This window comes from Petaurus breviceps, unplaced genomic scaffold (genome assembly GCF_028583685.1).
Source record: "Petaurus breviceps papuanus isolate PSGF00001 unplaced genomic scaffold, PetGlider_PUasm1.0 567, whole genome shotgun sequence".
Taxonomy (NCBI): domain Eukaryota; kingdom Metazoa; phylum Chordata; class Mammalia; order Diprotodontia; family Petauridae; genus Petaurus; species Petaurus breviceps.
Genome location: NW_027186383.1, coordinates 8,157,600 through 8,185,415, shown reverse-complemented (window position 1 = coordinate 8,185,415; position 27,816 = coordinate 8,157,600). Strand labels below are relative to the sequence as shown.

The 27,816-nt window shown below is 47.6% G+C and overlaps 1 protein-coding gene across 2 annotated transcripts in view; it reads left to right on the top strand.

Moving 5' to 3' along the window:
* INPP5D (inositol polyphosphate-5-phosphatase D) overlaps positions 1-27,816 on the top strand; it is a 131,644-nt gene that overhangs the window by 29,061 nt on the left and 74,767 nt on the right. For both annotated transcript variants that reach the window (XM_069103226.1, XM_069103225.1), the window contains exons 3-5: positions 17,598-17,748; positions 20,825-20,996; positions 24,736-24,876. In XM_069103226.1, coding sequence (XP_068959327.1) covers positions 17,598-17,748; positions 20,825-20,996; positions 24,736-24,876 — 464 coding nt within the window. The remainder of the gene's footprint in view (positions 1-17,597; positions 17,749-20,824; positions 20,997-24,735; positions 24,877-27,816) is intronic.

Sequence of the window (27,816 nt, the reverse complement as noted above, 5' to 3'; positions counted from 1 at the left end):
CAGAAATGTGACTGTTTAAACATCTCATTAACCCTCATGTAGTCTGAGCAGCTGTCTCACTGGCAGTGTAGTCTGGTGGACAGAACACTGGCCCTGGAGACAGGAAAGACTCAGGCTTGGATTCTGCCCCAGATGCTTAGTGGTTGTGACTGCCTCACCCCCTGCTTAAGAAACGTCTCTGGTTCTCTGTTGTCTTAGGATAAAATACCAACTTCTCTGCTTGGCATTCAAAGCTTCTCACAATCTGGCTCCAACCTATCTTTCCCCAGTGATTTCATACAACTCCCCCTTACATTCTTTACATTCAGGCCTAGGGGCCAATGTGCTATTTCTCAGATGTGATATTTCCTCTCTGTGCTTTGCCTAGCCTGCCCCAGGTCCAGAAAACTCTCCTTCACTGCCCCCTCTTGTAATGCTTATATCTCTTCAAGACTCAATCCAGGTGCCATTTCCTGATGCCCCCAGTTAGCGCCCTTCCCTTCCCCAAAAATGAATTCATACTTCGTTGGGACGGATGGATGGATAGAAAGATACTTAAAATATGAGGTAGCTTTGTATTGTATAGTGGAGAGAGGACTTGTCTCAGAGTCAGAAGACCTGGGTTCAAGTATTGTTCCTGACATAGGTTGAATGGTCTTGGGTGAGTTATTGAACAAACCTCTTGGTACAACTGTCTAAAACTATAGAAGTCTGAGCAGGTGCTGGTTGGCATTGGGTCAATGAAATCACAAGCCCATTCCCCCCCCCCCCCAATACTTAAGATATACTTATCTATGTGCCTACCATTTTCCCCAGTAGAATGTAAGCTCCCAGGATCTGTTTCATGCATGTCTTTATACCCCCAGGGCTCCCACAGTACCTGTCTAAAGTCTTGGAGATGCAGAGAATTCAAGTCACCAATTTGGAGCCAATCCCTGATGCAGAGCTGGGATTGAAAATGGGACTCTCTCAACCCCTGAATGTTCAGGATAAAGTTTTACCCATTAAGTCAGGCTATATTGTGCGCATCCCAGGAACCTCACAGCTGGACTGTCCTCAGAGTCCATGGTGTGGGACAGTCTTAGAGCAGAGACTGCCTTCTCACAAGCCAGGAGTGAAACTCATTTTTAAAATATGTGTGTGCATATATGTATATTTGTGAACATAATTAGTGCATATGTTACTCTTTATTATGCACACACCTTGTGGAACTCTAGCTACAGACACAGGGTAGATACAGAGAAATCTCTTTGGCTTGGGGGAAAGTACCAACAGCTGGAGGCGGAGGTGGGGGGGGGGGGGGGGGCGGGTTCCTGCAAGCTGACATTTAAACTGAGCTTTGAAGGAAGTTGGAGATTTGACCTTGTTCCTGATCAGACACAGCCAAGCTATGAACCTTAGTCAGTGCCTTCTAGTCGGTTCCCCAGCAAAGTGCTGGGCTTACATGGCTCATATATGATTGCTTGATTAATTGGTACTTTAGCTCTGGGTCTGGAGTCACCAAGATCTGAGTTCAAATTCAACCTTTGACACTTACTAGTTGTGTGACCCTGGGAAAGTCACATAACCTCTGAATGCCTCTGTGTCTTCATCTGTAAAATAGGGATAATAACAGTACCTGCCTGCCAAGGTTGTTGTGAGCATAACACATTAAAGTATTATGTAAATGCTAGCTATTATTATTATTATTAAAGAATATCATTCCACCCAGTAATTCCATCCCCAGCAATCTGTAACCTTTGGTCTTTTGTTGAGTACTGAGCATCCTGTGTGAACTGAATTATCAAAAACTACCATTTCTACAGTCCTTTAAGAGCTACAGAGTATTTTGCCCAGATGATCTTAGGTGATCCCCCCAATATTTCTGTGAAGGTAGCTCAGATAATCAGCCTCATTTTCAGAGACACAGCTAATGTGTGTCAGAACTAGGACTCAAACCCACATCTCTCCTGCCTCTGAATTCAGCATGTCTGCTTCTCCCCAGGAGGTCTGGGGGGGAGGGGATGGAGATTTAGAAACTTCCCCCGGCTCCGTATATATTCTCCTTCCTCTCACTCTTTTCCTGTGTTTGTGTTTGCCTGTCTGTCAGACTCTGATTATTAGGCACAGACAGTGCCAATTTTTTTTAACCTGCCTAGTGTGTAGTTAACCCTTAGCAGGAGCTCAGATCCTACAGAGGATTCATATAGTTACTCTCCAATAATCAGAGTGGCATCAGAGAAGCAATGACCCCTATGAGGGACCCCAGAGGTCTGTGAGTGGGAGCTCCTCATTTTACAGATGAGGAAACTGAGATCCCCAGATTGTGATCTGCCAGAGGTCACAAAGGCCACCCACCTCATCTGACTCCAAATCCAGCATTCTTTCCCTTGGCCCTCATTGTTCAGAAGAGGGAACTGAGTTCTTGCAAGGCTGGTGGGTTAGGAATGTTCCTTTGCCAAGGAACTCATGAATTTTCAGTCTCGCTGGTTTTAAAGCCTGCCCAGCTGTATGACACCGAGTGAGTCATGTCAGCTCTTCGGGGCTCAGTTTCTTGATCTGTCAAATTGAGACAATGCCTACAGTCCAGCCCTACAGGTTCCTGTGAGGGTCAAACGAACATGATAGTGTTTTATGATGTGAAAATCAGCCTCGCTTCTTTACAAGGTGGAGGACACTGAATGTAGAACTCTGCACATTCCTGATGAATGTATTGGTTCATAGTCTTGTTAATTATGGGTTCGTTTTGTTGGACTGCCTCCCCCTCCCCCCCCCGGCCTTTTTTCTTTCTTAGAAAGGATGGCCTGCTGACTGAGGGAGGAAATTAAGGGGTTGTAAAAATAAGAGATCAATACTACTTTTAGAAATAGGTTTTATTCATTTTGAAAGCTGCACCAGCCTGGAAGGACTAGCTGAGGGTCAGCTGTTCTATGCACACAAAGGAGCTGGACAGAGGCCTCTCCCACCTTTGCTGCGCTGGATGCCTCTGGCCTCTTCTGGCCTGTTGCCATGAAAATGCTTTGCCATCTGGAGTGTGAACCCTGCCTGGAGTGATCCAGTGCAGCCCTGCAGGTGAGTGGCTGGACCCCTAGCCAGCAGCTTTTGGCTGCAGAGTCTGGGCTCAATCATGTCTTCCCACCATCTCTGAGGGCTCAGCAGATGCCCTGGGGGAACCATGCAGAGATGCCAGGCAGAGGCAGAGGGAACATGCCAGGAAGATTCAGCTCTGATGCCTCTGGTTAAAGACTGGGGTGAGCCAGCCCAGCCATCACCCATCACACCTTGCATGCTGCCCATCTCTATCTCTCCTGTTCCTTTAATCTGCAGCATTCCAAGTACCATTGGGGCAGAAGATTAAAAGGAGGGGCTGGGCTACAGCTGAGTCCTTCCCAGATCTTAACCTCCAGAAGTAGAAAACCCAGCTGCCCTGGGGTTGGCAGGATTAGAACACTCAATTCTAGGTATATCAGAGGGCCATTGGGGCCCTCTTCTCATAAAGCTGCAGGACCCAGTTTTGTTGGCTTGTGATTTCATGTAGGTGAGGGAACTCCCTGTGTGCAAATGCTCTCCACAGATGCCGTCTCTGATTCCTCCCTAACTTCTAAGATCCTGGGAACTGAGAACTGGCATTGGAAGGAATTAGAGGCCATCCAGCCCAGATGCTCTTAACCTGGTTTCTCATGACCTTGTTTTGAAAACCTATTTGGCAGACAGTATTTTAGTAGGATTTCAGGACTTGACACTCAGCAGGAGTCCTTAGAAATCCTATGTGCTTCATTTTATGCATTTCCATTCTGTTGAAGAACTCCATGTTCTCAGCATATGTCTAAATTCAGGCCCCATCCAAGATGGTGGAATAAAAGCAGGAACTTGCCTCAGCTCTGGCACAAACCCCCTCCAATACCTGTAAAATATGACTCTAAACAAACTTTTGAGCTACTGAACCCACAAAGTGACAGAGAGAAGCAAATCTCCCACTGAAGGCAGCCTGGCAGGCCAACAGGAAAGGTCTATTGCACCGGCTGGGAGCTGAGCACAGTCCTGTGTGAGCTGGGTGACCCCAACCAGCGGCATAGATGGGCCAGATCAGACTTCAGGAGAGTGAATCACTGGTAGCTGTGGTGGTTTCCAGACTTCCCAACCCATAAACACCAAAGAGAAAGTAAAAGGTTAGTAGGGAAACTCTCTTGGAACTGAGTGACAGAAGAGCACGGTCCAGCCCCTGCCCCTGGGGCAAGAGGTGGCAGTGGCGTGGCTGCAGCTGCTGCTGCGTGGCTGCCTCCAGAGCTCCTGGCCTGCAGACCATAGGGGGGCCAAGCAACCACTCAGAGGATAATCACTCTTGCTTTGCCCTGCTTGGATCTGGGTTGCAGTCTTGGGTGGGGGTCCTAGGTTGAGGAATGCCAGTGTGCCACAGCTTGTGGTAGCTGTAGAGAGGGCATCCTCCTCACAGTTCTGACAGCTACAAAATCCCCAGCAATTTGGGACACAGCTCTCTCCACTCTGAAAACAGAATTCTACTGTGGCAAAGAGCTCAAAAGTCAAGTAATTGCCTGGCAAGATGAGCATGCAGAGGAAGTGCAATCAGACCATAGGATCCTTTTTTGGGGACAAAGAAGATCAAGAATACATATCTCTCTGATGTGCCTAGGATTGAATGTCCTAATCATGCCAACCCCAGGGCAGCTGGGTTTTCTACTTCTGGAAGTTAAGATCTGGGAAGGGCATAGAACAAGAAGAAGACAACAAAGTCAACAATTCTGCATCAAAAGCTTTCAAGAAAACTATGAATTGGTTACAGGCCATGGAGGAGCTCAAGAAGGATTTTGAAAATCAAGTAAGAGAAGTGGAGGAAAATTTGGGAAGAGAAGTGAGAATGATGCAAGAAGATAATGAAAAGTAAGTCAGCAGCCTGCTAAAGGAGACCCCCTCAAAATAGACTAACTCAAATGCAAAAGAGACCTAAAAAGCCAATGAGGAGAAGAATGCCTTAAAAAGTCAAATTGCCCAGATGGGAAAGGAATTTCAAAAGCTCACTGAAGAGAATAATTCCTTCAAAATTAGATTGGAGCAAATGGAAGCTAATGACTTTATGAGAAATCGAGATACTATAAAACAGATCCCAAAAAATGAAAAAATAGAAGGCAATGTGAAATATTTCATTGGAAAAGCCACTGACCTGGAAAATAGATCTGGGAAAGATAACTTAAAAATTATTGGACTACCTGAAAGCCACGATCAAAAAAAGAGCCTAGAAATCATCCTTCAAGAAATTTTCCAGGCAAATTGCCCTGATATTCTAGAACCAGAGGGCAAAATAGAAATGGAAAGAATTTACCAATCACATCTTGAATCTCCAAAAGAAAACTCCTAGGAATATCATAGCTAAATTCCAGAGTTCTCAGGTCAAGGAGGAAATATTACAAGGTCTCAGGAAGAAACAGTTTGAGTATTGTGGAAACACAATCAGTATAACACAAGATCTAGCAGCTTCTACACTGAGGGATCGAAGGGCTTGGAATATGATATTCCAGATGTCAAAGGAGCTGGGATTAAAACCAAGAATCACCTACCCAGCAAAAACAGTATAATGCTTCAGGGGAACATATGGTCATTCAATGAAATAGGGGACTTTCAAGTATTCTTGATGAAAAAATCAGAGCTGAACAGAAAATTTGACTTTCAAATACAAGAAACAAGAGAAGCATGAGAAGGTAAACAGGAAAAAATCATAAAGAACTTATTAAAATTGAACTATTTACATTCCTACATGGAAAAACAATAATTGTAACTCATGAGACTTTTCCCAATATGAGGATAGTTGAAGGAAATATATGTGTGTGTGTGAATATTCATATATATGTTTATATAGGAGGGTATATGTGTGTATAAATACATATGTGAATGTGTGTATATGTGTGTGCATGTATACATAGACAGAGGGCACAGGATCAGTTGAATAGGAAGAGATGATAACTTAAAAAGAAAATTAAGAGGTGATAGGGGAATATATTGGGAGAAGAAAAAAGGGAGAGAAAGATTAGGGTAAATTATCTCATATAAAAGAGGCAAGAGAAACTGTTACAATGGAGGGGAAGAGCAGGAAAGTGAAAGAGAAGGGACAGCCTTATTCTCATTGAATTTGGCTTAAGGAGGGAATAACATACACACTCAATTGGGTATCTTACCCTACAGGAAAGCAAGGGGGAAGGGGATAAGAGGGGGAATGATAGAAGGGAGAGCAGATTATAGGAGAGGGTGGTTAGAAGCACACCCTTTTGAAAAGGAACAGGGTCAAAGGAGAAAATAGAATAAGTGGAGGGTGGGATAGGATGATGGGAAATATAGTTAGTCTTTCACAATATAACTACTATGGAAACATCTTGCATAACTACACATGTACAACCTCTATTGAATTGCTTATCTTCCTAGTGGGGGTGGGTGAGGAGGGAAGAAGGGAAAGAATCTGGAAATCAAAAGTTTTAAAAACAAATGTTAAAAATTAAAAAAAAAAGTCTACATTTAGGCCCCTAGGAAACAGCCCTGATTGTCCTATCTGCTTTGTCTCATCTTTGTGAGGCGAGGACCTGACCTCACACTGATACCTCTCTTGGCCTTTGATGAATTTCCCCCTGCTTTCCACTCTGGGGTAGTTGCATTTCTTGACTCCTCTGTCCAGTGAGTTCCCGGTTTTCACTTGCTGCACTAGCACTCCTGACCTCCTTTTGTGCTCTCCTAGCAGAGAAAACCAGTGTGGCACTCTTACACCACTATAGAGTGAGGGCCTGCATACTTCCCAGGTCCCTACTGAGGGAGGTGACGATCCTGAGCTTGGCAGCATTAGGACATTCGATTCTAGGCATATCAGAGGGACATCGGCGATAAGAGAAGGTGAGGGAAGGAAGGAGAGAGGAAGAGGGAGACAGATGGAGAGAGTAGGAGAACTAGGAGAGAAAATTCAGGACTGTGAGGGCTGTGTGCGCATGCTGGAGGGAGGGGTACTAGGCTTCCACACACACACATACACTTGAAAGCCCTTGCATTTAGACGTATGCATCGAGTACTTGCTTCACTGGGTCTGTGGTATAGGGTGCCCCTTTTTTTTCTTTCTTTTTTTTTTGGAGGAGGGAAGGCAAGGCAATTGGGGTTAAGTGACTTGCCCAAGGTCACACAGCTAGTAGGGTGTGTCAAATGTCTGAGTCCAGATTTGAACTCAGGCCATCCTGACTCCAGGGCCAGTATTCTATTCACTGTGCCACCTAGCTGCCCCTAGGGTGCCCCTTTCACCCCCACTCCCCGCACCCCCATCCCATCCCGGTAAAGAGAGGCAGGGAAATGTAATTTGCTATGTTGCCTTTGTATCTCCTTTGTCTGGAGGGTAATAGGAGCTGAACAAATTCTAGTTAGCTATTTAATAAGCATTTATCAAGTGGTTACCACAGTAGGTAGGCACTGTGCTAAGCACTAGGAGTATAAAGAAAGACAAGAGCAGTCCTTGCCCTCCAGAGGCTTCTCTTCTAACACGACATCATGTAGCACGACGACCGGTCAGTGGCTGTGTGTACACAGCACAAATGGGAGACAGGGTGAAGGCTCCGGGCTTCCTGCAAGTGAATGGGTCCCCTGGGACTGCTTGGCTCCAGAAGGGAGAACTAAAAACCAATGGCAGAATGGGCTGAGGCAATACAGATGCCTGATGTCATGACAAGTTTTCTGACCGTGAGTTTTCTCAGAGTGGAATGGGCAGCTATGCATGTGTGTGTGTTCATGTGTGTGCATTGCATGTGTATGTGTGTGATTCCCCCTCCCCAGCGGTCTTCAAGAAAAGACTGAAATGACTCTTCATAGGGGCTCTTGTGTAAGAAGGCTTGTCCAGGTCTGCTTTGGACTGCCTAGGCTCTGAGCTCTCTCCCAGAGTCCGGGAGAATCTGCAGTCAAATCACTTCAAAATGTGATTAATAGAAGGGATTTGAGGGTCAACAAGCTTAGGCTCAAGTTGGACACTTACTGTGTAGGCAAAGTACGTAGTAGGTGTTTAATAAATGCTCATCCCTGGACTGATGGTTCTGAGGCCATAGACTCCTGCCCTGAGGGCAAGCCAGTCCTGCTCCCCTCTTGCAGGGCATCTCTACCCATGTTTGAGTGGAGGACTCCCCAAGCTTGCCCTCTCTGAGCTGGAGGAACCCTCGGCTCTTGGGGGCTGGCCCCCGGCTTCTGATCCTTGGAAGCTGCGGCGTCTGTTGCTGGGATGAGGTTCTTCATTCCATTGACAGAAATAACCTTGGGTTGGTTGCCTTATTGTAACCATCATCCTGACTTCTGCTTCTAGAATAAGTCTGTGCCCTTCTTCCCCATCTCCTTAAAGACACATGGCAAGCATTTCTCTCTGGGCCACTGCTCGCCTCAGTCCGCTGTGCGCCCTCCAAAGACAAGCACTCCAGAATGGGAAGCCAGGGCTTTAAGCAGGAGCTGCAGAAAGGAAAGGGTGACCCTGAGCTATTTAAAGAGCTGAATGTGGAGACAGAGCATCTCAGTTGGCAGCCTGGCTCTGTCATTGGCCTCCTAGGAGACCTTGAACAAGTCACCTAGCTCCCAGCTTCTTCATTCTGTAAAATGAGAATCAAACCAGAACATCTTTTAAGGTCCCTTCCAGGTGCCATTTTGATCATTGCAGGATGCCATCATCAATTAGTCAATAAATAACCATTTACTGAGCACCTACTATGTGTGAGGCCCTGTACTAGGTGTTGTGATACGATTACACATAATGTAACAATCCATGCCCTTTAGTAATTTACATTCTAATGGGGGAAACAGTAATCATTTTTCTATGTATATGCAGAATAAATGTAAAGACACGCTAAATAGAAGACAGTTAATGGCACTAGTACTTGGGTGTGGGTGGGTCAGAAAAGGCTTCATGAAGAACAAGGGGCCCAAACCCCTTTGGTGTCAATCTGGTGAAGTCTACAGACCCCTTCTTAGATGAATGGTTTTCAATGAATAAAAGAAATACAAAGAATTACAAAGGAAATCAATTGTATTGAAATAGTTACCAAATTTGGGGGGGAAACAAAGCTCTTGGACCCCAGGTTCAGAATCCCTGATGTAGAAAGTAACGCTTTAACTTGAAAGAGGAAGAAATTCTGTGATGCAGAAGTGATGAGTGAATGCATTCTAGAGATGGGGTGCTATGTGTGAAGAGGCCAGAGACCAGTCTGGCTGCAGAGTTAAGGTCAGGAAGGGGAGTGTTGCATAATGAAGCCTACCAGAGCGTGGTGATATGGCCCAGTCTAGCCAGGAATAGCCTATGGTCATAGTCCATGGGGTCCGAGGGTATGGAGGGCACCTGGTCCAACCTCCAGACACCATTTCAAAGCTTCATCACTTACCTAACAGGAGCTCCAGAGATGGAGTGACTAGTCCATGTCCCTGTAATGTTAATGGGATATCAGATCGTCCCAGTCCATTAACAGGTCTCATGTGGAGCCTGTTAAAGCTTGCTGAAGGGAGACTTGCTTGCAGGAAGGCTTTTACACCTTTTGCTAATTTCTAATTAGGCCCTGAGTCAGGAGGGTTGTGATGCCTTCTGGCTCTGAGAAGTGCATATATACTCTGAGTTGGTGTTTTGTTTGGGGGCTGCTTATGAGAAGGATCTTGTGATTCCCTGTTTGAGATTCTGAGTGGCTGTATGTTCAGAGCTCCCTGACTGCTCAGATGTAAAGGCTCTCTCCATCCAGGGCTGTATGTAAAGTGTATAGCTGATTCAGCAGTCAGAGCCCTATCTATTGGTCTTTATTTCTCTGCTTGTATTTTCTCTGACGTTCAGGGTGCTGACATTTCCCCTGAACTATTGAATTTAATTAAAACGATTGTTGACCCCTTGAACAGCTCTCTTTCCTAGTAAAGTAGATCTAAGACCCTGTGCCCACAGCCATACTGCACATGCCAGTGTGGTTGCCACTACAGTCCCACATGTAGTAAGGAACAGAGAGCCAGGAATCGAGCCTAGGTCCTCTGACCCCAAAGGGGACCCCATGCTGCCTCATCTTCCCAAGTCATGAGATGCTGTGCCCTCAAAGAGTTTTGACATTCAGTCCCATATTTTTAAAGATGCCATGCTCTCATCTGGCTGCAGGCCTCTCCACCCATGAGGACTACACAAGGTAGCAAAAAAACATTTCTTTGCTCAGACAAGAGGAAAAATAACTGCCAGTTGCTGGTTGACAGCCTCACAATTGTCCATCAGAGTCCCGGGAAAACCAAGAGAACAGACCATTGTCACTGATGCCATTGGCAGTAGCCAATCAGACAACACTAAATGGCTGGATGATGGGGGGCAGGGGGACGGGTGCTTCTGTGCAGAGTAAGTGAGGTGAGATGCTGTGGGAATGAGCACCAAGAAGCTTGCATTGGCCAGCTGGGATGAAGCTAGAAAGAGCCTTCAGCAGCAGCCCTCTTTCCCCAAATGATGCCCTCAGACTTGAAGCTCTGTGTGTGCTGAGTCCCCCAGGAAGGAAGGCCAGATTCTGGGGGTGATTGGGGAGAGGGAGGCTCTTGGGTTTGGGGGGGCTGTTTGTGGTGATGATGCCCTGCGTGGATTCACAAGTGTGTAGCATGTGTGCACAGTCCCTGCATGATGCATGTGCAGCATGCATAGTTTTGTGCATGTGTGTTTCTGTGGGCATGTGCAACCAAATCCTCCTGCCCCAAGTCCCAGCTTCTCCTCAGTCCTGCTGACTTCTGTCCCCTGGGGGCCACTTCCATCTTACTTCCTCATTTTGAAGACCGCAGTAAACGTCTGAAGCTAAAATTACCAGTCCCTCCCCTCCCCTGCACATGGAGTCTGAATGGAGCCCTCTCCAAGGGTGGGCGAGTGAAGAAAGATTTGAAGGAGTCTGCCTATGTGGCCAGCAGCTTCAACGTCAGTTGGGCCCAGCTCGTTGGAGGTAAAGAGCAGGTTCCTCCCACCACCCGTGGGCCACAACAGCACTTCTGGGGAGAAGACTGTGGGTGTGCATCTCTTTTTGTCTTTACAGCCTCAGAGCCCAGCGTATGTTGTTCAGTCATTTTTCAGTCCTGTCCTACTCTTAATGAGCCCATTTGGGGTTTTCTTGACAAAGATACTGGAAGGTTTGTCATTTCCTTCTCTAAGCTTATTTTACAGATGAGGAAACTGAGGCAAACAGGGTAAAGTGACTTGCTCAGGGTCACACACCTAGGAAGTGTCTGAGGCCGGATTTGAACTCAGGTCCTCCTGACTCCAGGCCTGATGCTCTAACCACTTAGCTGTTGTTTAATTTATACTTGGGCTTTTACAAAATTATATATATTCATTCATTAATCCATTTGGTTAGTTACATTTTGCATTCTGAGTTGTCTCCCTCCTTCTCGGCTCTGCACTAGAGAAAATCAACATTAGACACAGACATACATGTGAAGCCATCCAGTGCATCCTTCCATGTGTCAGTTCTTTCTCTGGAGGTGGAGCGCATTTCTTTTATGGGTCCTTTGTCATTGATTTGAATATTCATGTTGCTCAGAATAGCTCAGTCATTGGCAGCTGCTCCAGCAATAAGGCTGTTACTGTATACAGTGTTCTCTTGGTTTTGTGCAGTCACCTCTTCCGTATTTCACACAAGTCTTCCCTTGTTTTCCTGAGCCACCCTCCTCATCGTTTCCCACAGCACAGTAGTATTCCATTGCATTCATATGACACAACTTGTTCAGTCAGTCCCCAGTGAATGGGCATCCCCTCAATTTCTAGTTCTTGGCCACCACAAAAGAGGTACTGTCAATATTTTAGAACCTGTCAGTTCTTTTCCTTTTTCCTTGATCGCTTTGGGAAACCGACTTCTCAGCATCCTGTATATGTCCTTCTCCAAGGATAACCTACCCCACCCCCGCCCCCCACACACCTGTGCTCTAGATTCACATCCTCCTGCCTCTCCAAGACTTTGCTGCCACTGTCAACTCCTCCTCATTGGCTCCTTCCCATTTGTCTATTTATCTCCCCAGTCCTAAAAAGAAAAACTTTCCTTGACCCGACTTGTCTCATTTCTCTTTTCTTTCCCTGACAAATCTATTTTAAAAATAAACTTGATCACCATCTTTTGTCTTTACATCACCTACGTTTGCTAATGTACCCATCTCCCCTCCTCCCCCAGAGGGCCAAGCCTTCTAGCGGAATAAAGAAGGAGAAATCACTTAGCAAAACTAGACAACATATTCCAGAAAGTCTGTTGTTGCATGCTCTGTTGCACACCCACAGCCCTCCACTCCGGCAGCAGAGAAGCAGTGCCTTCTCCCGTCATTTCTTCGGGGCCAAACTTGGTCACTGTAATTTTGCAAACTGCTCAACTTTTGGAAAAAGTTGCCTCCACTCACCGCCTCTCTCTCACTGCCCACTTTCTCTTCAGCCCCTGGCTCCCTGGCTTCCATCCCAAGTGAGACCATGTATATGGAGTGCTTTGCAAACTTCCAACTCAGTCATTTCCCCACTACCCTAAGAAAGCCGCCCTCCAGAAGGTCACTGGGGATTAGCACTTGCTAAGTGTAAAAGTGCCTTTGTTTCCATCCTCCTTGTCCTTGACCCCTTTGCCACTGGTGACCTTGTGGGGTCTTTTTCTTCCACTGGGGCCAGAGATCACACTCTCCACATCCTCCTGCACTGGCTCCTTTGTGAGCTTCTCCTGACCCCACAGTAAGGGTGTTTCCCAGGGGTTTCTCCTTAGCCCTCTTCTCTCTTCACACTCTCTCCCTTGGTGACTTCATTCACTTCTCAGGACTCAAATCCCCTCTCTGGACAGAAGACTTTCCAGTCAACTCCATCAACAAGCTTTTATTTTTCATTAAATTTTTACCAATCAATAAGTGTTTTTCTTTCCCTGTCCTTCCCCCCCCCCCAAAAAAAAAAGAAAAACAAAACTTTTGTGATAAATATAGTCCAGCAAAAAAAAAAATCCCTTATTGGCTATGTCCAAAACTCTGTCTCACTCTGCATCTGGAGGCTATCAGCTCTCTGTCAGGAGGTAGGGAGCAACCCTCATCATGAGGCCTCAGGAATCATGGTGGATCTTGGCATTGCTTAGGGTTCTTTACAACACTGATGTTACCATAACAATTGTTCTCTTCATTCTGTATCAGTTCACACAAGTTTTCCCAAGCTTCTCTGAAATCATAATTTTCATCATTTTTGATGAAATGGTGCCTCTTACCTTCAGATACCATAGGTTATCTAGTTGTCCAGCCCTAGTGTCTAACTCCAGGACCCTGAGGCTTCGAGGGCACATGTGGCCCTCTAGGGACTCAAGTGCAGTTCTTTGAAGCAATCCAAACATCACAGAATAAATTCCCTTAATAAAAGGATTTGTTCTGTGAAATTTGGATCCTGTCAAAGGGCTACACAAGAGGACCTAGAGGGTCACGTGTGACCTTGAGGCTGCAGGCTCCCCACCCCTGGCTACTCATTCCCCAACCGATGGGCATCCCATTAATTTCTAGTTATTTGCTATAAGAAAGTACAGACCGATCATTTTCCTCTTTGGTTTCTGTGGGGTATAAGCCCAATAGTGTTTGTTATCTCTGGGTCAAAGGATTCACTGTTTCATAATCTTTGGGGTTCTAAACAGCCCTCCAGAAAGCCTGGACCAATTCACAACTCTGCCAGTTGGGCACCACTATGCCTGTTCTCCTAAAGCCCTGGCATTTTCCCTTTCCTATCAGCTTTGCCAATCTGATGGAACCCCAGAGATGCTTTAATGTGCTTTTCTTGAATTATTAATGATTGGGAGTAAATTTTTTCTATGCCTATAGACAGCTTCAATGAGTATTTTTTAAGCACCTACCACCCAGGCACTGAGCTAGGTACTGGAGACCCAAAGAAAAAAATGAAACCGCCCCCTCCTTCAACTCACATCACCATCCCTGGCCTCTCTTCTGAGCCGCAGGGCCACATTCCCATCTGTCTGCAGGACACCTGCCATGGGTTATCACAACAGCATCTCAGAATTCTCATGCCCCAAACCCCATACATACACACACACATAAACATACACTCACACACACACCCGGGAGTCCTTCCTCTCTCATCAGTATTTCCATCTGGGGCACTTCTATGTTTGGGATATTGGGGTTACTGTTCACTTTACCCTCTCCCCTCATATTTAGATAGTTACCAAGTCTTACCAATTCTGCCACAGATTGAGAACTGAAACAGACAACAGAAATTCAACCCCCTCATTTTCCATATGAGGAAACTGAGGCCCACGAGTTTCAAGTTGCCATCGGCCCTGGTGAAATTAATTCTCACACTGGCAAGATTTAATTTTTGAACATCCATCCTCATGTGCTTCCTTTAGCAGGAGTCCTCATTCCCCACGTGCCACGGCCCCTGGCTTCAGTGTGGCTGTTGAATGTTACTCATTACTTCTATTTGAATCTCTTTGTGAGCAGGAACTGTCTTTCTGTTGATATCTGTATGCCCAGGGCTTAGCACAGTGTTCAGGACACAGCGAGCACTTTCGAAATGCTTGTTGACACACCAGGACTTTTGGTGTCCCTTTGACTCTGGCTTTGACTTTGGACCCCTGGCTCGAAACCATTTCCCAGCCTCATCGTGCATCCCTCCCCATCTGTTCAGTAAAATCAGACTTCTTGCTTTTCCTCTCATGTGATGTTGCATTTCCCATCTCTGTGTATTTGTGCAAGTGCATTTCCTCTCCCCTCTGGCCATGACGGCCTCTGCCTCCCTTCCAGGCTCAGCCTCTGCCGATGCTCCCTTCGGAGCCTGGAGGCTGAGGGGAGGCCGAGGTGCAGCGGATGGCGGTGGCGGGGCTAGGGCTTGGGCTCCCTGGCTGCTGAGCTCCCTTCCAGATCTGGCTCCCAGGTGTTCTTGGAAACAGTGCCCTCCCAGCATCCTCAGAAGGATGTGGGAGAGACCAGCTCCCAGCTGCACTTTACCAGGCAGCACTTTCTTACAGGAATTTTCAAAGTCTGCTCTTACTCACCCCACTTCCTTCCCCTTGTGCCTCTGCCCCTGTGGCTTTCTCCCGCTGACTCCCCTTCTTGCCTTTCATCTCAGAATCAGAGAACCACAGGGTATTATAACTGGAAGGGGATTTGAGGTCATTGAGTCCAACTCCCTCATTTTCACAGATTCAGAAACTGAGGCAGAAGGTGGGGTGACATCACCCCAGGTCACCCAGGGGCAATGCCAGGATTTCATCCATGATCTCGCACAGCCTGTGAGATCTGTGCTATGATCATGACCATTTTACACATCAGCAAACTGAGTCTCAGAGAGGTGGTTCTTGCCATCATGCTAGGAAAAAGCAGAATGGTACTAGCTCCCTTACTTCCTGTGGTAATGATGACTGAGTATAAGTAAACTGGATTACACATTTAGAGACCCTGCAGGGCTTCAGAAGCCATGGGTGTAGGTTCTTGGAGTCAGAAGGTCTGGGTTCAGATCTTGCCTCTGACACTTGCCTCTGTGTGACCTTGAGGCAGGGAGCCTCACCTCCCAGGTCTCCCGGTTCCTTATCTATAACATGAAGGATTGGGCAGGACAGCCGCATGACCCCTTCCAGCTGCAGATCCAAACCTCTGATCTGGGTTCAAGCCTGGCTTTGCCTCTTGTGACCTGTGTGAACATGGACAGGAAACTTCCTGTTACCGTGAGCCTCGGTTTCATGACAGTCTGGGGTGGGATGGCCTGTGAAATCCCTTCCAGCCCTGGGACTGTGGAGCCAAGTTGGCCAAAGCCTTTGGAGAGCTCAAGATGGCCAAAGATAATCATACTCGCCAGGAGCCATTTAATGCTCAGAGGTTTGTGAAGGGCTTCCTCTCGTCTCATCTGCTTCCCACCCCCCCCAGGAGGTGGCTGCTCTCACTAGGCTCCTCTTGCAGATGAGGAAATGGAGGGTCAGGAAGTGACCAAGCCATTGATTTTTAGCTGGAATGGACTTCGGATGCCGTGAGTCCACCACCTTCATTTTCCAAATAAGGAGTGAGGCACATAGAGCATTTAAGTAACTCGTTCAGGGTCACATTGCCAGTCATCTCTCAGACAGGATTTGAACACATGTCTTCCTGACTCAAAGCCCAGTGACCTATCGACTTCCCATAGTGCCTCTAAGACACAGTAGTGTTGTAATGACTCATTGCACTGCTTCCTGCTGACTCCAGAAACCTGAAAGGCAATAGAGCTGAGTGAAATGGTCCACTTGCTGGCCCCCAAGCTCCATGTCTCATCTCCTGCCTCCATACCTTTGCACAGGCTGATCTCCCATACCTGGAAGGCACTCCTTCTTCATGTTTGCTTCTTAGTCTCCTGTTGTGAGCCTTGGCTCTCCCCCTACAGGAAGCTTCTCTCACCTTCCTGCCTAGTTCTTCGTGAGCCCCTTTGGGATGTTCCCTTATCTGTTCCTCCCCCCCCACCAAGTAAAATGTAAGGTCCCTGAGGGCAGGGCAATGGGTCACACTTACCTCCTAGCTCCTAGCACCATGCCTTGCATGGAGGAAGTGCTGTGTTGATGGGTATCCTTTGAACTGTGTCAAAGATGCCCAAGTTCTCTGTCCTTCGACTCTGGGCCGCTTAGCATTCCTTCCTCTTCTTTCTGTACCACCAAGGGTTAACAAGTCACTGCTTAGCCCAAGGGCCTAGCCCTTAGCACCAAGCCTGGCACATGATAAATGTCAGCGACCTGACCGGCCACACTAACTGGCCTGCAACTTTACTGGGATAGGGAACTCTCCTATGAGGAAATTCCCTCCACCAGTGCAGGAGGCCACCCTCCCTGCAGTTTAGTATCTTAATTGCCTGAAGCCCCTTCTTTAAGGCTGATCCTCCACTCCATGGCTGCCTGGTGTGGGGAAAGAACATTGAATTTGGAGGAAGAGGATCTGGGTTCAAACGCCCCTGTGCCAGCCTCACCCTGGAAGAACATGAATTCAGACCTTCTGGCTTTGAAGCCTCACTGCCTCTCAGATGCCTAATAAATGCTCCTGCCATGACCCCAAGGAAGAAGAAGGGGGGGGGAGTCCTGGGATTTAGAACACCCTTTTGGCTTTGGGATTTTTATAAAAATAGTTACTGCACCCATTTCAATAAAGCTTCCCAGGCCCTCTCCCCACAGAGGTCTCTAGGGGAGGCAGCTGGTCTGCCTCATGATGTCCTGTTTTACAGAGAGGGAGACTGAGGCTCAGTGCATAAAGTGGTTTGATTCAAACCCAGGTTTCCTCGCTCCTCGGGCAGCCCTATTTCCCCTACATTCCACTGCCACCCCCACCTCTCACCCCCACAGCAAGACCTGCCCCAGCCAGTGACGAGCCAGAAGTGAAACCAGCCCTTTGGACAGATTTGTCAGGGGCCTTGAGAAGCCAACCACAGAGCTCTGGTCTGACTTTGCAGGTTGGAGGGGGCGGGAGGGAAGTCTTTCCCCCTGGCTGCCAGATGGCTGTGAGTGGGTGTTGGGGAGTGGGAAAGGTGGGCCCAGTGGCCAGTGGAGGCCCCTGCCAGCCTGGCCTCAGACTTTGCTTGCCTCTTTAGTGTGGGAGGGCGGTCCTGTCCCCAGGTCAAGGTGCTAAGCTTGAACCATCTTTTAAAGTGACTCTTTTTGGTGGGGGTCTGTCCTCAGGCATCCGAAGGGGTCCCTGTCAGGTTCTTCAGCAGCCTGGACCAGCTCATAGAGTTCTACAAGAAGGAGAACATGGGCCTGGTGACTCATCTGCAGTACCCTGTCCCACTAGAGGAGGAAGAGGCCGGAGATGAGCTGGAGGAGGAAACAGGTAAGAGAGGAGAGGACGGTGCCCAAAGGAGTCTCTCTCTGTGCCTGTGAGTAGAATGCTGCCCAGGTCAGTCCTGAACCCTAGAATCTCCCGGCAAGAAGGGGCCTCAGAGTGCCAGCCCTTCTATTTTACAGTTGAGGAAACTGAGTCTCAGACTAGCTAAGCCACTTAAGATCAGAGATCCAGAAGGGACCTCAAAGGTCATCCCGTCATCCAGTTCCTTTTTTACAGAGAAAGAAACTGAGGCCTAGGGAGGCTGAATGTCTTGTCCAAAGTCACACGGTCAGTAAGTGACTAGGTTGGATTTGGACCCAGGTCCTCAGCCCCCAGAGACATCCTGCCCATGCTGTGGAGCTCCTGGCTCTGGGGGCACCATCCCCATCATCTCCTCAGCTCCAGAGTGGGCCTCCCCATTCCTTCCAGCGAACCCTGGAGGACAGGAGGGGACCCCTCCCAGAGGCCCCTGGTGCTGTGGGGTCTGAGAGAAGGCTTGTCTGAGAGTCAGGTACTCCCTAAGACCCTAAGCAATCACGCAGCAGGGCGCTCCACTTTCTAGGACTCAGTTTCCACATCTGTAAAATGAGAGTTTGGACTCAATGATCTCCAATGCCCCTTCAGCTTGAAATCTTGGCTCCTATGATGCTCCAACCACCTTGATTCCCACCCACCCCCAATATTCACCACCTTATCAATATCCTTCCTAAATCGTGGTACCCAGAACTACCTCTACCTCCCTTAACAGAGAGGTGGCTCAGTGGTGAGAGCACCGTGCCTGGAGTCAGGAAGACTTGAGTTCAAATCCAGCTTCAGACACCTACTAGATGTGTGACCCCGGGCAAGTCACTTAGCCTCACTCTGCCTACATTTTCTCAACTGCAAGATGAGAATAATAGCGCCTTCCTCTCAGGGGGACTGTGAAGATCAAGTGAGATATTTGTAAAATGTTTTGTCAGCCTTAAAGTACTTTATCAATATTAGCCGTCATAATGATCATCACAGGCTAAGATCACACAGCTTTCTCGACTGCCATATCACACTGTTGATTCACATTGACCTGGAGGTCCACTAAGACCCCCAGATCTTTTCTAGACAGAAATGAAGTCTAGCCTTGCCTCTCCCATCTTGTGCTTGTGAAGATGAGTTTCTGAACTGTGAGGTTTCCTATTTTCTCCTTCATATTTACTCCCATTAAATTCTATCTTATTAGACTGAGCCTGTTAGGTTATGTGCGAATCCTGTGTGGTGGCTACCCTTCCTTGCCCTCTGCAAGCCCTCTGATCTTGCCATTCATGCATTTACCCCAGTCATTTACAATCGTGTTAGCTGACATAGGGCCAAGTGTAGATACCTTGGGCCCCGCACTGGAGACCACTTTCCAAACAGGCATCCGTTCTTACTGTTCTTGTCCAGCCATTTACCCAGCTCCTAATCCCTATACCTGTGCTGTCAAACACTTCCCATCTTCCCATGTTTTCCATAAAAATAGCATAAGAGACTTCCTCAAATGCTTTGCTAAAAAGCTCATCTCTACAGCACGTTCCATTTGCCTCCCAGGCTGTTTTCTCTTTTGAACACTGGGGCATTTACCCAACTGGGATTCTCCATGAGTGCTCAGAGCTCCTGGGGGGCCCAGCAGTCACATCTGCCTCTTCTTTCCTTAGCTCCGGATGCTGATCCTCTGGGCCTGGTGATGTTCCCCTGGGTCCTACTGCCCCCTTCCCTTTGCCTCCCTTTCCTCTCCTGGGTTATCTCTAGGGATGAGAACATCTAGCCCAGGTTGTTCTTTCTGGTCTGACTTTGGAGGTCCGTGGTTAGACCTGGAAAGGGATCATGTAGTTCAGCCCCTCGGGTTACAGGTGAGAAAACTGAGGTGACTCAAGAGGGCCCAGCCAGGCCTCAGAGCAGGCCTCCTGACTCCCGGGCAGCCTTCCTCTGCACTAGCAGATCCTCAGCCCTCTTCAGAGGGTCACAGGAGCACGGCAGCCCCCCTTCCTGCCCAGGATCTCCATTAGTCTGCCTCCAGAAGGGCACTGAGTCGTTCTAGACTGCTGGCAGTCATCTCTTTCGGCCACAACATCCAGTTCTGGCCCCGTCCAGGCCATCTACTGATGGCAGCCTGCCTAGACACAGGCTTCCTTCTGCCATGATGCTTTCCAACAAGGCCAGAAAAGTGACTTCATCTTGTGGCCGTCATCTCCGCTCAGAAAGAGAAGTGTGCCCCAATTACCTTAAGGAGCTGTTGGTAAGGGTTGAATGTCTGTGGCTTCTGCCTACACCGGTAAAACATGTGTCATGTTTCTATTCAGAGCCTTTCCAGAGACTGCCCATCATTCTATCTCTCAGGCTTGGTGAGTCATGGTCCTCCTTGGAACTCTAGGCCAGCAGATACAAACGCAGCCCACTCCCTTAGAGAGCAACCAAGCCACAGACCCACCTTGGTAGCCGTGGCTGGGCCTAGTAGCATAGGGGACTGGCTTTCCTGCAGAACCACTTTATCACATGGGAATCACACTGGACGAATCCTGGGGGCCTCTCTCAGTGCATAAGAATCTGGGTGTCTGAGATCTGGTTGGGGAAGGGAAGTCCTGTTTCCTTGAGATGGTGAGTGGTGCTGGTTTCCACACATTCATGCTTCGGGTGGGATGGAAACTGTCCAGAGAGATCTGAGTTAATTCCCCTTTTTCCATCTGAGTCATGGGTTTCCTCTCAGTGGGGGTAGAGCACCCCATTCTAATTTCCAAGTTAGGGGTCTTCTGTTCTCCTCTGAGGGTTGTGAGCAAGGCCACGGGCACCACTGGCAGGCAAAGGAAGGAGAGAAGGAGAGAGGAGATACAGAATGGGGAACAAGACAGAGTGGAGCAGTGATCCCAACAGCGTTTGTCAAGGGCCTGTTCTGTGCCAGGCCGTGAGGGTACAAAGCCACAAAGGGCCCTGGCCTGCTGTCCTGGTGTGGGGGGAGCTCCAGGCTGAGAGACAGCTACCACCGCAGGCCGCTTTTCTAAAGGCAACGTGAAATGTGCCGAGCTGAGACTTCAGCCTCAGCCAAAACAACCTTCCGCCTTCTTCCCTGGAACAGAATTCTTCATCTCACCGCCGGAGCTCCCGCCCAGGAACCTTCCTCTAGCATCGGGCTCAAGTGAGGCCAAGGAAGTTGCTCTTCCCATGGATAATTCCCGAGTCATGGAGCACAGCCCGTTATCGCTGTCTGAGACGCTGCTTCAGCGCCTGCAGGGCATGGACACCAGCGGGTGAGTTCTTGTCCCTGTGTGTGTGTGTGTGTGTGTGTGGGGGGCAGTGGTTGTTCTCAGGAAACCAGCCTCAGCAAGCCCAGATGGAGCAGGTATTGGAGTAGGTTACATGGGTGTTCTCATGGTCCCTGTCCCCTCACACCAGAAACCATTTATTCATGTATGTGGTCATTCAACAAATGCTCATGTATTCCCTCAAGGAATGTTTGCTGACCGCCTGTGATGGGCAAGGCATTGTGGGAAGGGTGACCTAAATCAAAGCCTCTTACCTGTCTGGGCCCAGGAGCAGGGGGGATGAGGAGCTGGCCAGCTATGGCTTCTAGGATAGGGCCAGAGGGTTGTGCAGGGCTCAGGTTCGGGATGGAAGCTCATTCCCTAGACCTGAGGAACACATGCGAAGGCCTGTAAGTGTGAGGAACCACAGGTCAGACCCACCCGTGATGCTCCAGCGTCCTGGGGAGAACCAGGAGGCCCGCTGGACCTGACCCAGAGCCTGAGCAAGACCGGCAGTAAAGCAACAACAAGTGATCATCATTATAGTAATAACTCACAGCGGTGCAGGATTTTAAGGCCTGCAAAGAGCTTTCCTCCCAACAACCCTTCAAAACAGTCTTGGTGGTACCTGGGAGAGAGTCCTGACCTTCAAGGCAGTACCTGGATTCAAATCCTGCCTCGAGGTTTACCACCTGTGTGACCTTGGGCAAATCACACAGCTTGCAGAGGCCTCAGTTTCCTCACGTGTAAAATGAGGGAGCTGAACAAGATGGCCCCTGAGATCCCATAATCCTATGACTGAGGCTGAATTCACCAGGACAAGAACAGACAGCTCCAGGATCAAAGACAGGAACTCTGGAGGGGAATTTGGCCACTGGCGCACCAAGACCCTTTTGAATTGTTCTGTGGTATTCACCCGCACGTCTCCTCCCCCTCGATGGGGGCTCATCTTCTGTTGCAGACACCTGTGGACACACACAAACCAGACAGCATTAGTAGGCTGAGGCCAAACTACTGTGTTCTGCGTTCAGAGAGGGAAGAGATTGCACTGTGGCTTCAGTCCCATAAGCCAAGCCACCAATTGTGGGGCTAAAAGTCATGGGACTGTAGACTTTGAAATGGAAGGGCCCTCAGAGGCCACGTAGTTCAACCCCCTCATTTTACAGATGAGGAAACTGAGGCCCGGAGATAATAAGTGACTTGTCCCAGGTCATACAGCTGACTCCAGATCCAGGGCCCACCTACTAGAGCCTGCTGCAATGCAAGGAAAGCAGAAATGTCCCGGTCTTGTGGTGCATAGCTATGAATCCTAGCTTCTGAATTAATGACAAAGTCACCACCTCAGGGACCCAGAAAACAGCTCCCCTTATGTTTTCTCTTCTCTGCATACTTCTCAGAATATTTTTACTTCATGTTATAAAATTACTGATTTTATAGAAATGAGACTTCATGTCAGGAATCATTCCCTCCATCAAGCGGCCTTCCCCAGTCTTGGGTAGGGCAGTCTGGCTACTGAGGCCCAGGGAGTGGGTGAAGCTGGTGTGCAGCAGCCCCTCCTAGCCCTTCTCTGACCAAGGAACAGCCAACAGCTTGTGGAGGAGACCTTGGGGAGGATCCCATTCATTACTGAGAGGGATGGAGGCAGGGGGCGAAGTCTCTTTCCTCCCCATGGTGTCTCATACCAAGAAGCTATTGGGGCCCAGGGCTCCCTGTTGTCTCAGGGGAGACAAGCTGTCCTCCCAGGATGCATTTGTCAATCAGTACACATCCAAGTGTTCAGGAAACACTTTTCAGTCACTAGTAGGACCCCACAGTTATACTGAGGCTCCTGGGCTTCTGTGCTGACCACTCCCATCACCCCTTCCCTTGGACCCTGGCCCCCACTTCCCATCACCCCTTCCCTTGGACCCTGGCCCCCACTCCTCCATGTCTCTTGGATTTCCCTTGGACTTTGGCCCCCACTCCTCTATGTCTCTTCGATTTCCCTTGGACCCTGGCCCTCACTCCTCCATGTCTCTTGGATTTACTTGAGCCATCTTCAGCATCTCTAGCTCCTGGGCCTCCCTTTATACACCCTGTAAGTAACTAGTGCTGCCATCACATGCTACCCTCCTCTTCTGAGCTGATCTGCTGCTCTTCATTCATCCAGGCAGCTAGATGGCACAGTCTTGGAGTCATGAAAACCCAAGTTCAAATCCTGCCTCAGATGCTCACTGGATGTGTGACGCTGGACAAGTCATTCAACCTCCCTCAGTCTCAGTTTCCTCATCTGAAAAAATGGGGACAATAATGGCATCTCTATCCCAGGATATAGATTTAGATATAAATATAGGAATTAATGAGATAATAGAGTAAAGAGTTTTGCAAACCTTAAAGTACTTGATAAATGCTGGCTCCTCTTATCATAATTATCCATCCATGTAACTCTTCAGCTGCCCATCTGTCCAGCCATCCAGCCGTTCATCCATCGGCCATGCAGTCAGCCTGTGTTTTCAGAGTGCCCACTGTGCTTGAAGCATCCTGTGGAGTGCCCAAAGCGTGCCTTCTGCTTCTGATGATCTTGTAGACCGATAACAGGCACAGTGTGAACACATGAAAGAAGTCATCACCAACCAGCATAGTCATAAGCTCAGAATAATACAATTAAAGTACTCTAAGGGTGCTGAGTAAAAATGTGACCCTTCAGGGAAGGCTAACAAAGAAGACTGTTAGTGACTCAGTGATCACCTCTATGAATTACCCCCACCCCACACACCCGAGGCATAAAAGCATTTCTCCCACCATTTCACAATAACACAGGTAATGCTTGGTAACCAAACCACATCATCTGACTGATGGCCCATTTAAATCAGTCAACAAGTATATGTTAAAGCCCCTACTATGTGGCAAACACTGCATTAAATTCTGGGGGTATAAGGAGAAATTGGTGTCACGAATCTGAGAGGCAGAGCTGTGGATCTAGTGACCACAGGCTTGGGCAGAATCAGCAGGCTGTCCCAGGGCAATGTTTTGTGGCCCAAACTCACTCAAGTACATTCATCTGGGGAGAGACAGAGGCCGAGTATAGGGTTTGTCCAATGAGAATGATGGAGAAGACAATTCTGGAGAACTGGAGCAATGGCATCAGATGTGAAATGATCAGGAATACTGTCAAAGCCTAGCCCGCATTTGTCAGATCAGGGTTCTGTGGTTTTTAGGGAATGTTCAGGTATAAGTAGCATCCCCTTCCCCAAACCCTCTCCCCCAGCCTTTGCTTCTGCTAACCATCTGGGCTGGTGATTAAGCTCAGACAGGCAGAAATGCTGCTATACCCCACTCATGCAGGGGTCACAGCTGCTCCTTCCCCACCCCTGTGCTTCAGCTGAATTGCCCTCCCTACTGCTGGGATAATCAAGTCACGTCTAGAACATCCGTTAAGTGTTTCCTATTTGCTAAGCAAAATGCCAACTTCCAGGGTTACAAAGAAAAACCCAAACCATTATTTCATCTCTTTTGAGCCCCCTTTGGTCACAAATTCTCTCTCCCAGACCAGTATGAAAGAGATCATTCTAAGGGGTAAAGGCAGAGGGACATTCATGTGTCAGTGAATCAGTCATTTCTCTGTACAAATATCCATCCAGTCAACCGACTGGTCATGTTTCTCTTTCTTGGGGATACAAACTAATAACTATTCTTTATTGTTGGTATTAAGGATTGGTAGCAATAAAGGGCCCATAAATTAATCCATGCTTTGATTATCTCCAAGGCTTCCTGAAGAGCACTTGAAAGCCATCCAAGATTATGTGAACACTCAGATTGCCATGGATGCTGAATTTGTGAAGACAGGTTCCAGTAATCTCCCCCATTTCAAGAAGCTAGTCATGGTCCTTTGCAAAGAGCTCCACAGGTAGGCCTGGGAAGAGGGAGATTAAAATGCTACTGACACGTCCATCCGTGGGGGACAATTTCTTATAATCTAATCCCATCCTGCCATCGCCATAGCACCAGGACTAGCATCACTGCTGCTGTCATTATTGGGCTGGCACTGCAATCACTGTGGCTGCCATTACTGTTATTATCATCACTAACACAGAAAGAACTCTCGGTACTCCTGTCATTACTATTGCTATTGGGATTGAAGATACAAAGCTGAGAGGGACCATCATTTCTCCCACCCACTACCACACCCATCGCTGTAGCAACCATCACTAACCTGCTACTGTCATTACAATGATCAAGGAATGTTCTAGATAACTCCTTAAAGAAGCTAGTAGGAGGACCCTTCCCATATTTATCATCCCTGGTACAATCCTTACTACTTTCATCACTACCACTGCTGACACTACTACTGTCACTGCTGTAACTATTTACACCATGGCTCTCATTAATACTACAATTCCTCTTACTACCATCACCACTCCCACTCCCACTCCCACCATAAATATTGCTATAATTAGTATGGTTATCAATACCATTGACACACCCTATCCCGTCATCACCACGAACATTATACCACATCACAACTGTTATGACTACCACTTTTATCTCTGTCACTACTATTACAAACAATTATTACCAATATCTATTACTACTGTTAGCATATCACTAGTAACCAGCTACAGAGACTTATGAGGGGCAGTTTGAAGTATCTACATTATTTTTTTAGTGGGTGGGAAGGAAAGGCAATTGGGGTTAAGCGACTTGCCCAAGGTCACATAGCTAGTTAAGTATCAAGTGTCTGAGACTGGATTTGAACTCAGGTCCTCCTGATTCCAAGGCCTGTGCTCTAATCACTGTGTCACCTAGTTGCCCCTCTACATTACTTTTAAAAACATGTACAGTCATTTGAGGTGGGGGGAATCCTCCCATCCCCCAGATTGAACTCTCTTTTATGACAGAACCACAACTGAGCAAAAGCATTTGATACTATGATGACATCTGACAACAGATACATCATCCTGTCCTGGCGAGCCCCCCACCCCCACCCCACTCAGCCGTCTGCCATAAAAAGAGCATTTTCCTTATGCTTTCTTTGGGATCTTTATTGATTTTTTCAGTGGTTCAGTGTTCAGATTCCTTTTGGAATCTCTTCATCTACGCGGCAGTTGTTATATACCGTGTTCTCTGGGTTCTGTTCATTTCACTCTCCATTCCTACAAAGCTTTCCCAAACTCTTTACATTTGCCATTTCTTATTGAACAACAATATTCCATTCAAAAGCACACCAAAAGGTTTTTTCAGCAAGTTCCCAGTTAATGGGCATCCATTTAGTTTCCAGGCTTTGCTAGACACAAAAATGTTGCTATGAATATTTTAGTGTATACTAGACCTTTTTCTTTCTTTGACTTCTTTGGAATACATGCCCAGTGGTGGAATCACTGGGTTGAAGGGCGTGGATGGGCTCTAGGAGTGGGGAACCTGTGGCCTCAAGGCCACAGGTAGCCCTCTAGGGCCTCAAATGCAGCCCTTTGACTGAATCTAAACTTCACAGAATAAATCCCCTTCATAAAAGGATTTGTTCTGTAAAACCTAGAATCAGTCAAAAGCTGTACCCAAGGACCTAGAAGGCTACGTGTGGCCTCAAAGCTGTAGTTCCCCAACCCTGGGCACTTTTCATGGATACTTCAAACTCAAAATCCAGAACAGCTGAGAAAATTCACTGCTTTTCCCCCAACTATATAGCTGAGTGTTATCTATCTACATCTTTCCCCCAAAATCCTTCAGCGTTGATGCTTCCCATATCATGTGGTCTTTGCTGATTTATGTGGTTTAGGGTGAACTCTCAGAATTCTTTTAATTTGCTTTTCTCTCACTGTTGGGGATCTGGAGCATGTTTTCATATGATCATTTATAGTTTTCAATTCTTTGGAAAGCTTTTTTATATCTGTTGATATCTGTTGATATTTTTATATCTCTTGGGGATACAGAGTACATACATGCTCATTTGGAACAACATTAGATTTGGAGTCAGAGGCCCTTGCTTGGTTCAAGTCTCACTCTGCTACACACTATTTCTATGACCTCATTCCTGGGCCTCAGTTTCTTCATGGGTAAAATGAGAGTTAGGCTCGGTTATCTCTGAGGCCCCTTCCAGCTTTGAGCACTGTTGAATTACATGGGCACACAGCTAAGTCTAGAAGTACCAAAGGACTAGAAACAGCTAGCTTGGGAGTTAGAAAACCCTGGTGGTTAGTCTTGTCTCTGCCACATCCTACCTGGGGGGTGCTGGTGACTCACCCGCCCTCTCTGGGCCTGAGGTTCCCAGCTAGAAAATGAGAATCACCATATTTTCGCTACCACAGGGTGTTGTGAGGGTCATAAGCACGTAATCAAATGAGGTAATAGATAGGAAAGTGTTTTCACACTTTTCTTTAGATTATCTTTTCTCCACACTTACCATTTGAACTCTCTTAAGTCCCTTCCTCTTTCTGGGCTTTTCCTTATATGCAAGATGAGGGCTTAGGCTAGAGGTTGTCTGAGTTCCTGCAGTTCTGTGCTGGCTATGATAATGCAGCTATGAATATTTTAGTATATGCTAGACCAGGAGTGGGGAACCTGTGGCCTCAAGGCCACATGTGGCCCTCTAGGTCCTCAACTGTGACCCTTTGACTAAATCCAAACTTCACAGAATAAATCCCCTTAATAAAAGGATTTGTTCTGTAAAATTTGGACTTAGTCAAAAGACTGCACCCAAGGACCTAGAAGGCCACACATGGTCCCAAGGCCACAGGTTCCCCAACCTTGTACTAGACTTTTCTCTCCTCCTCTTTCCCTTCTCTTTTGCTCTCCCTCTTTCCCTCCCTCTCCCTCTTTCTCCCCTCTCCTCTAAAGTATATGCCCAGTGGTG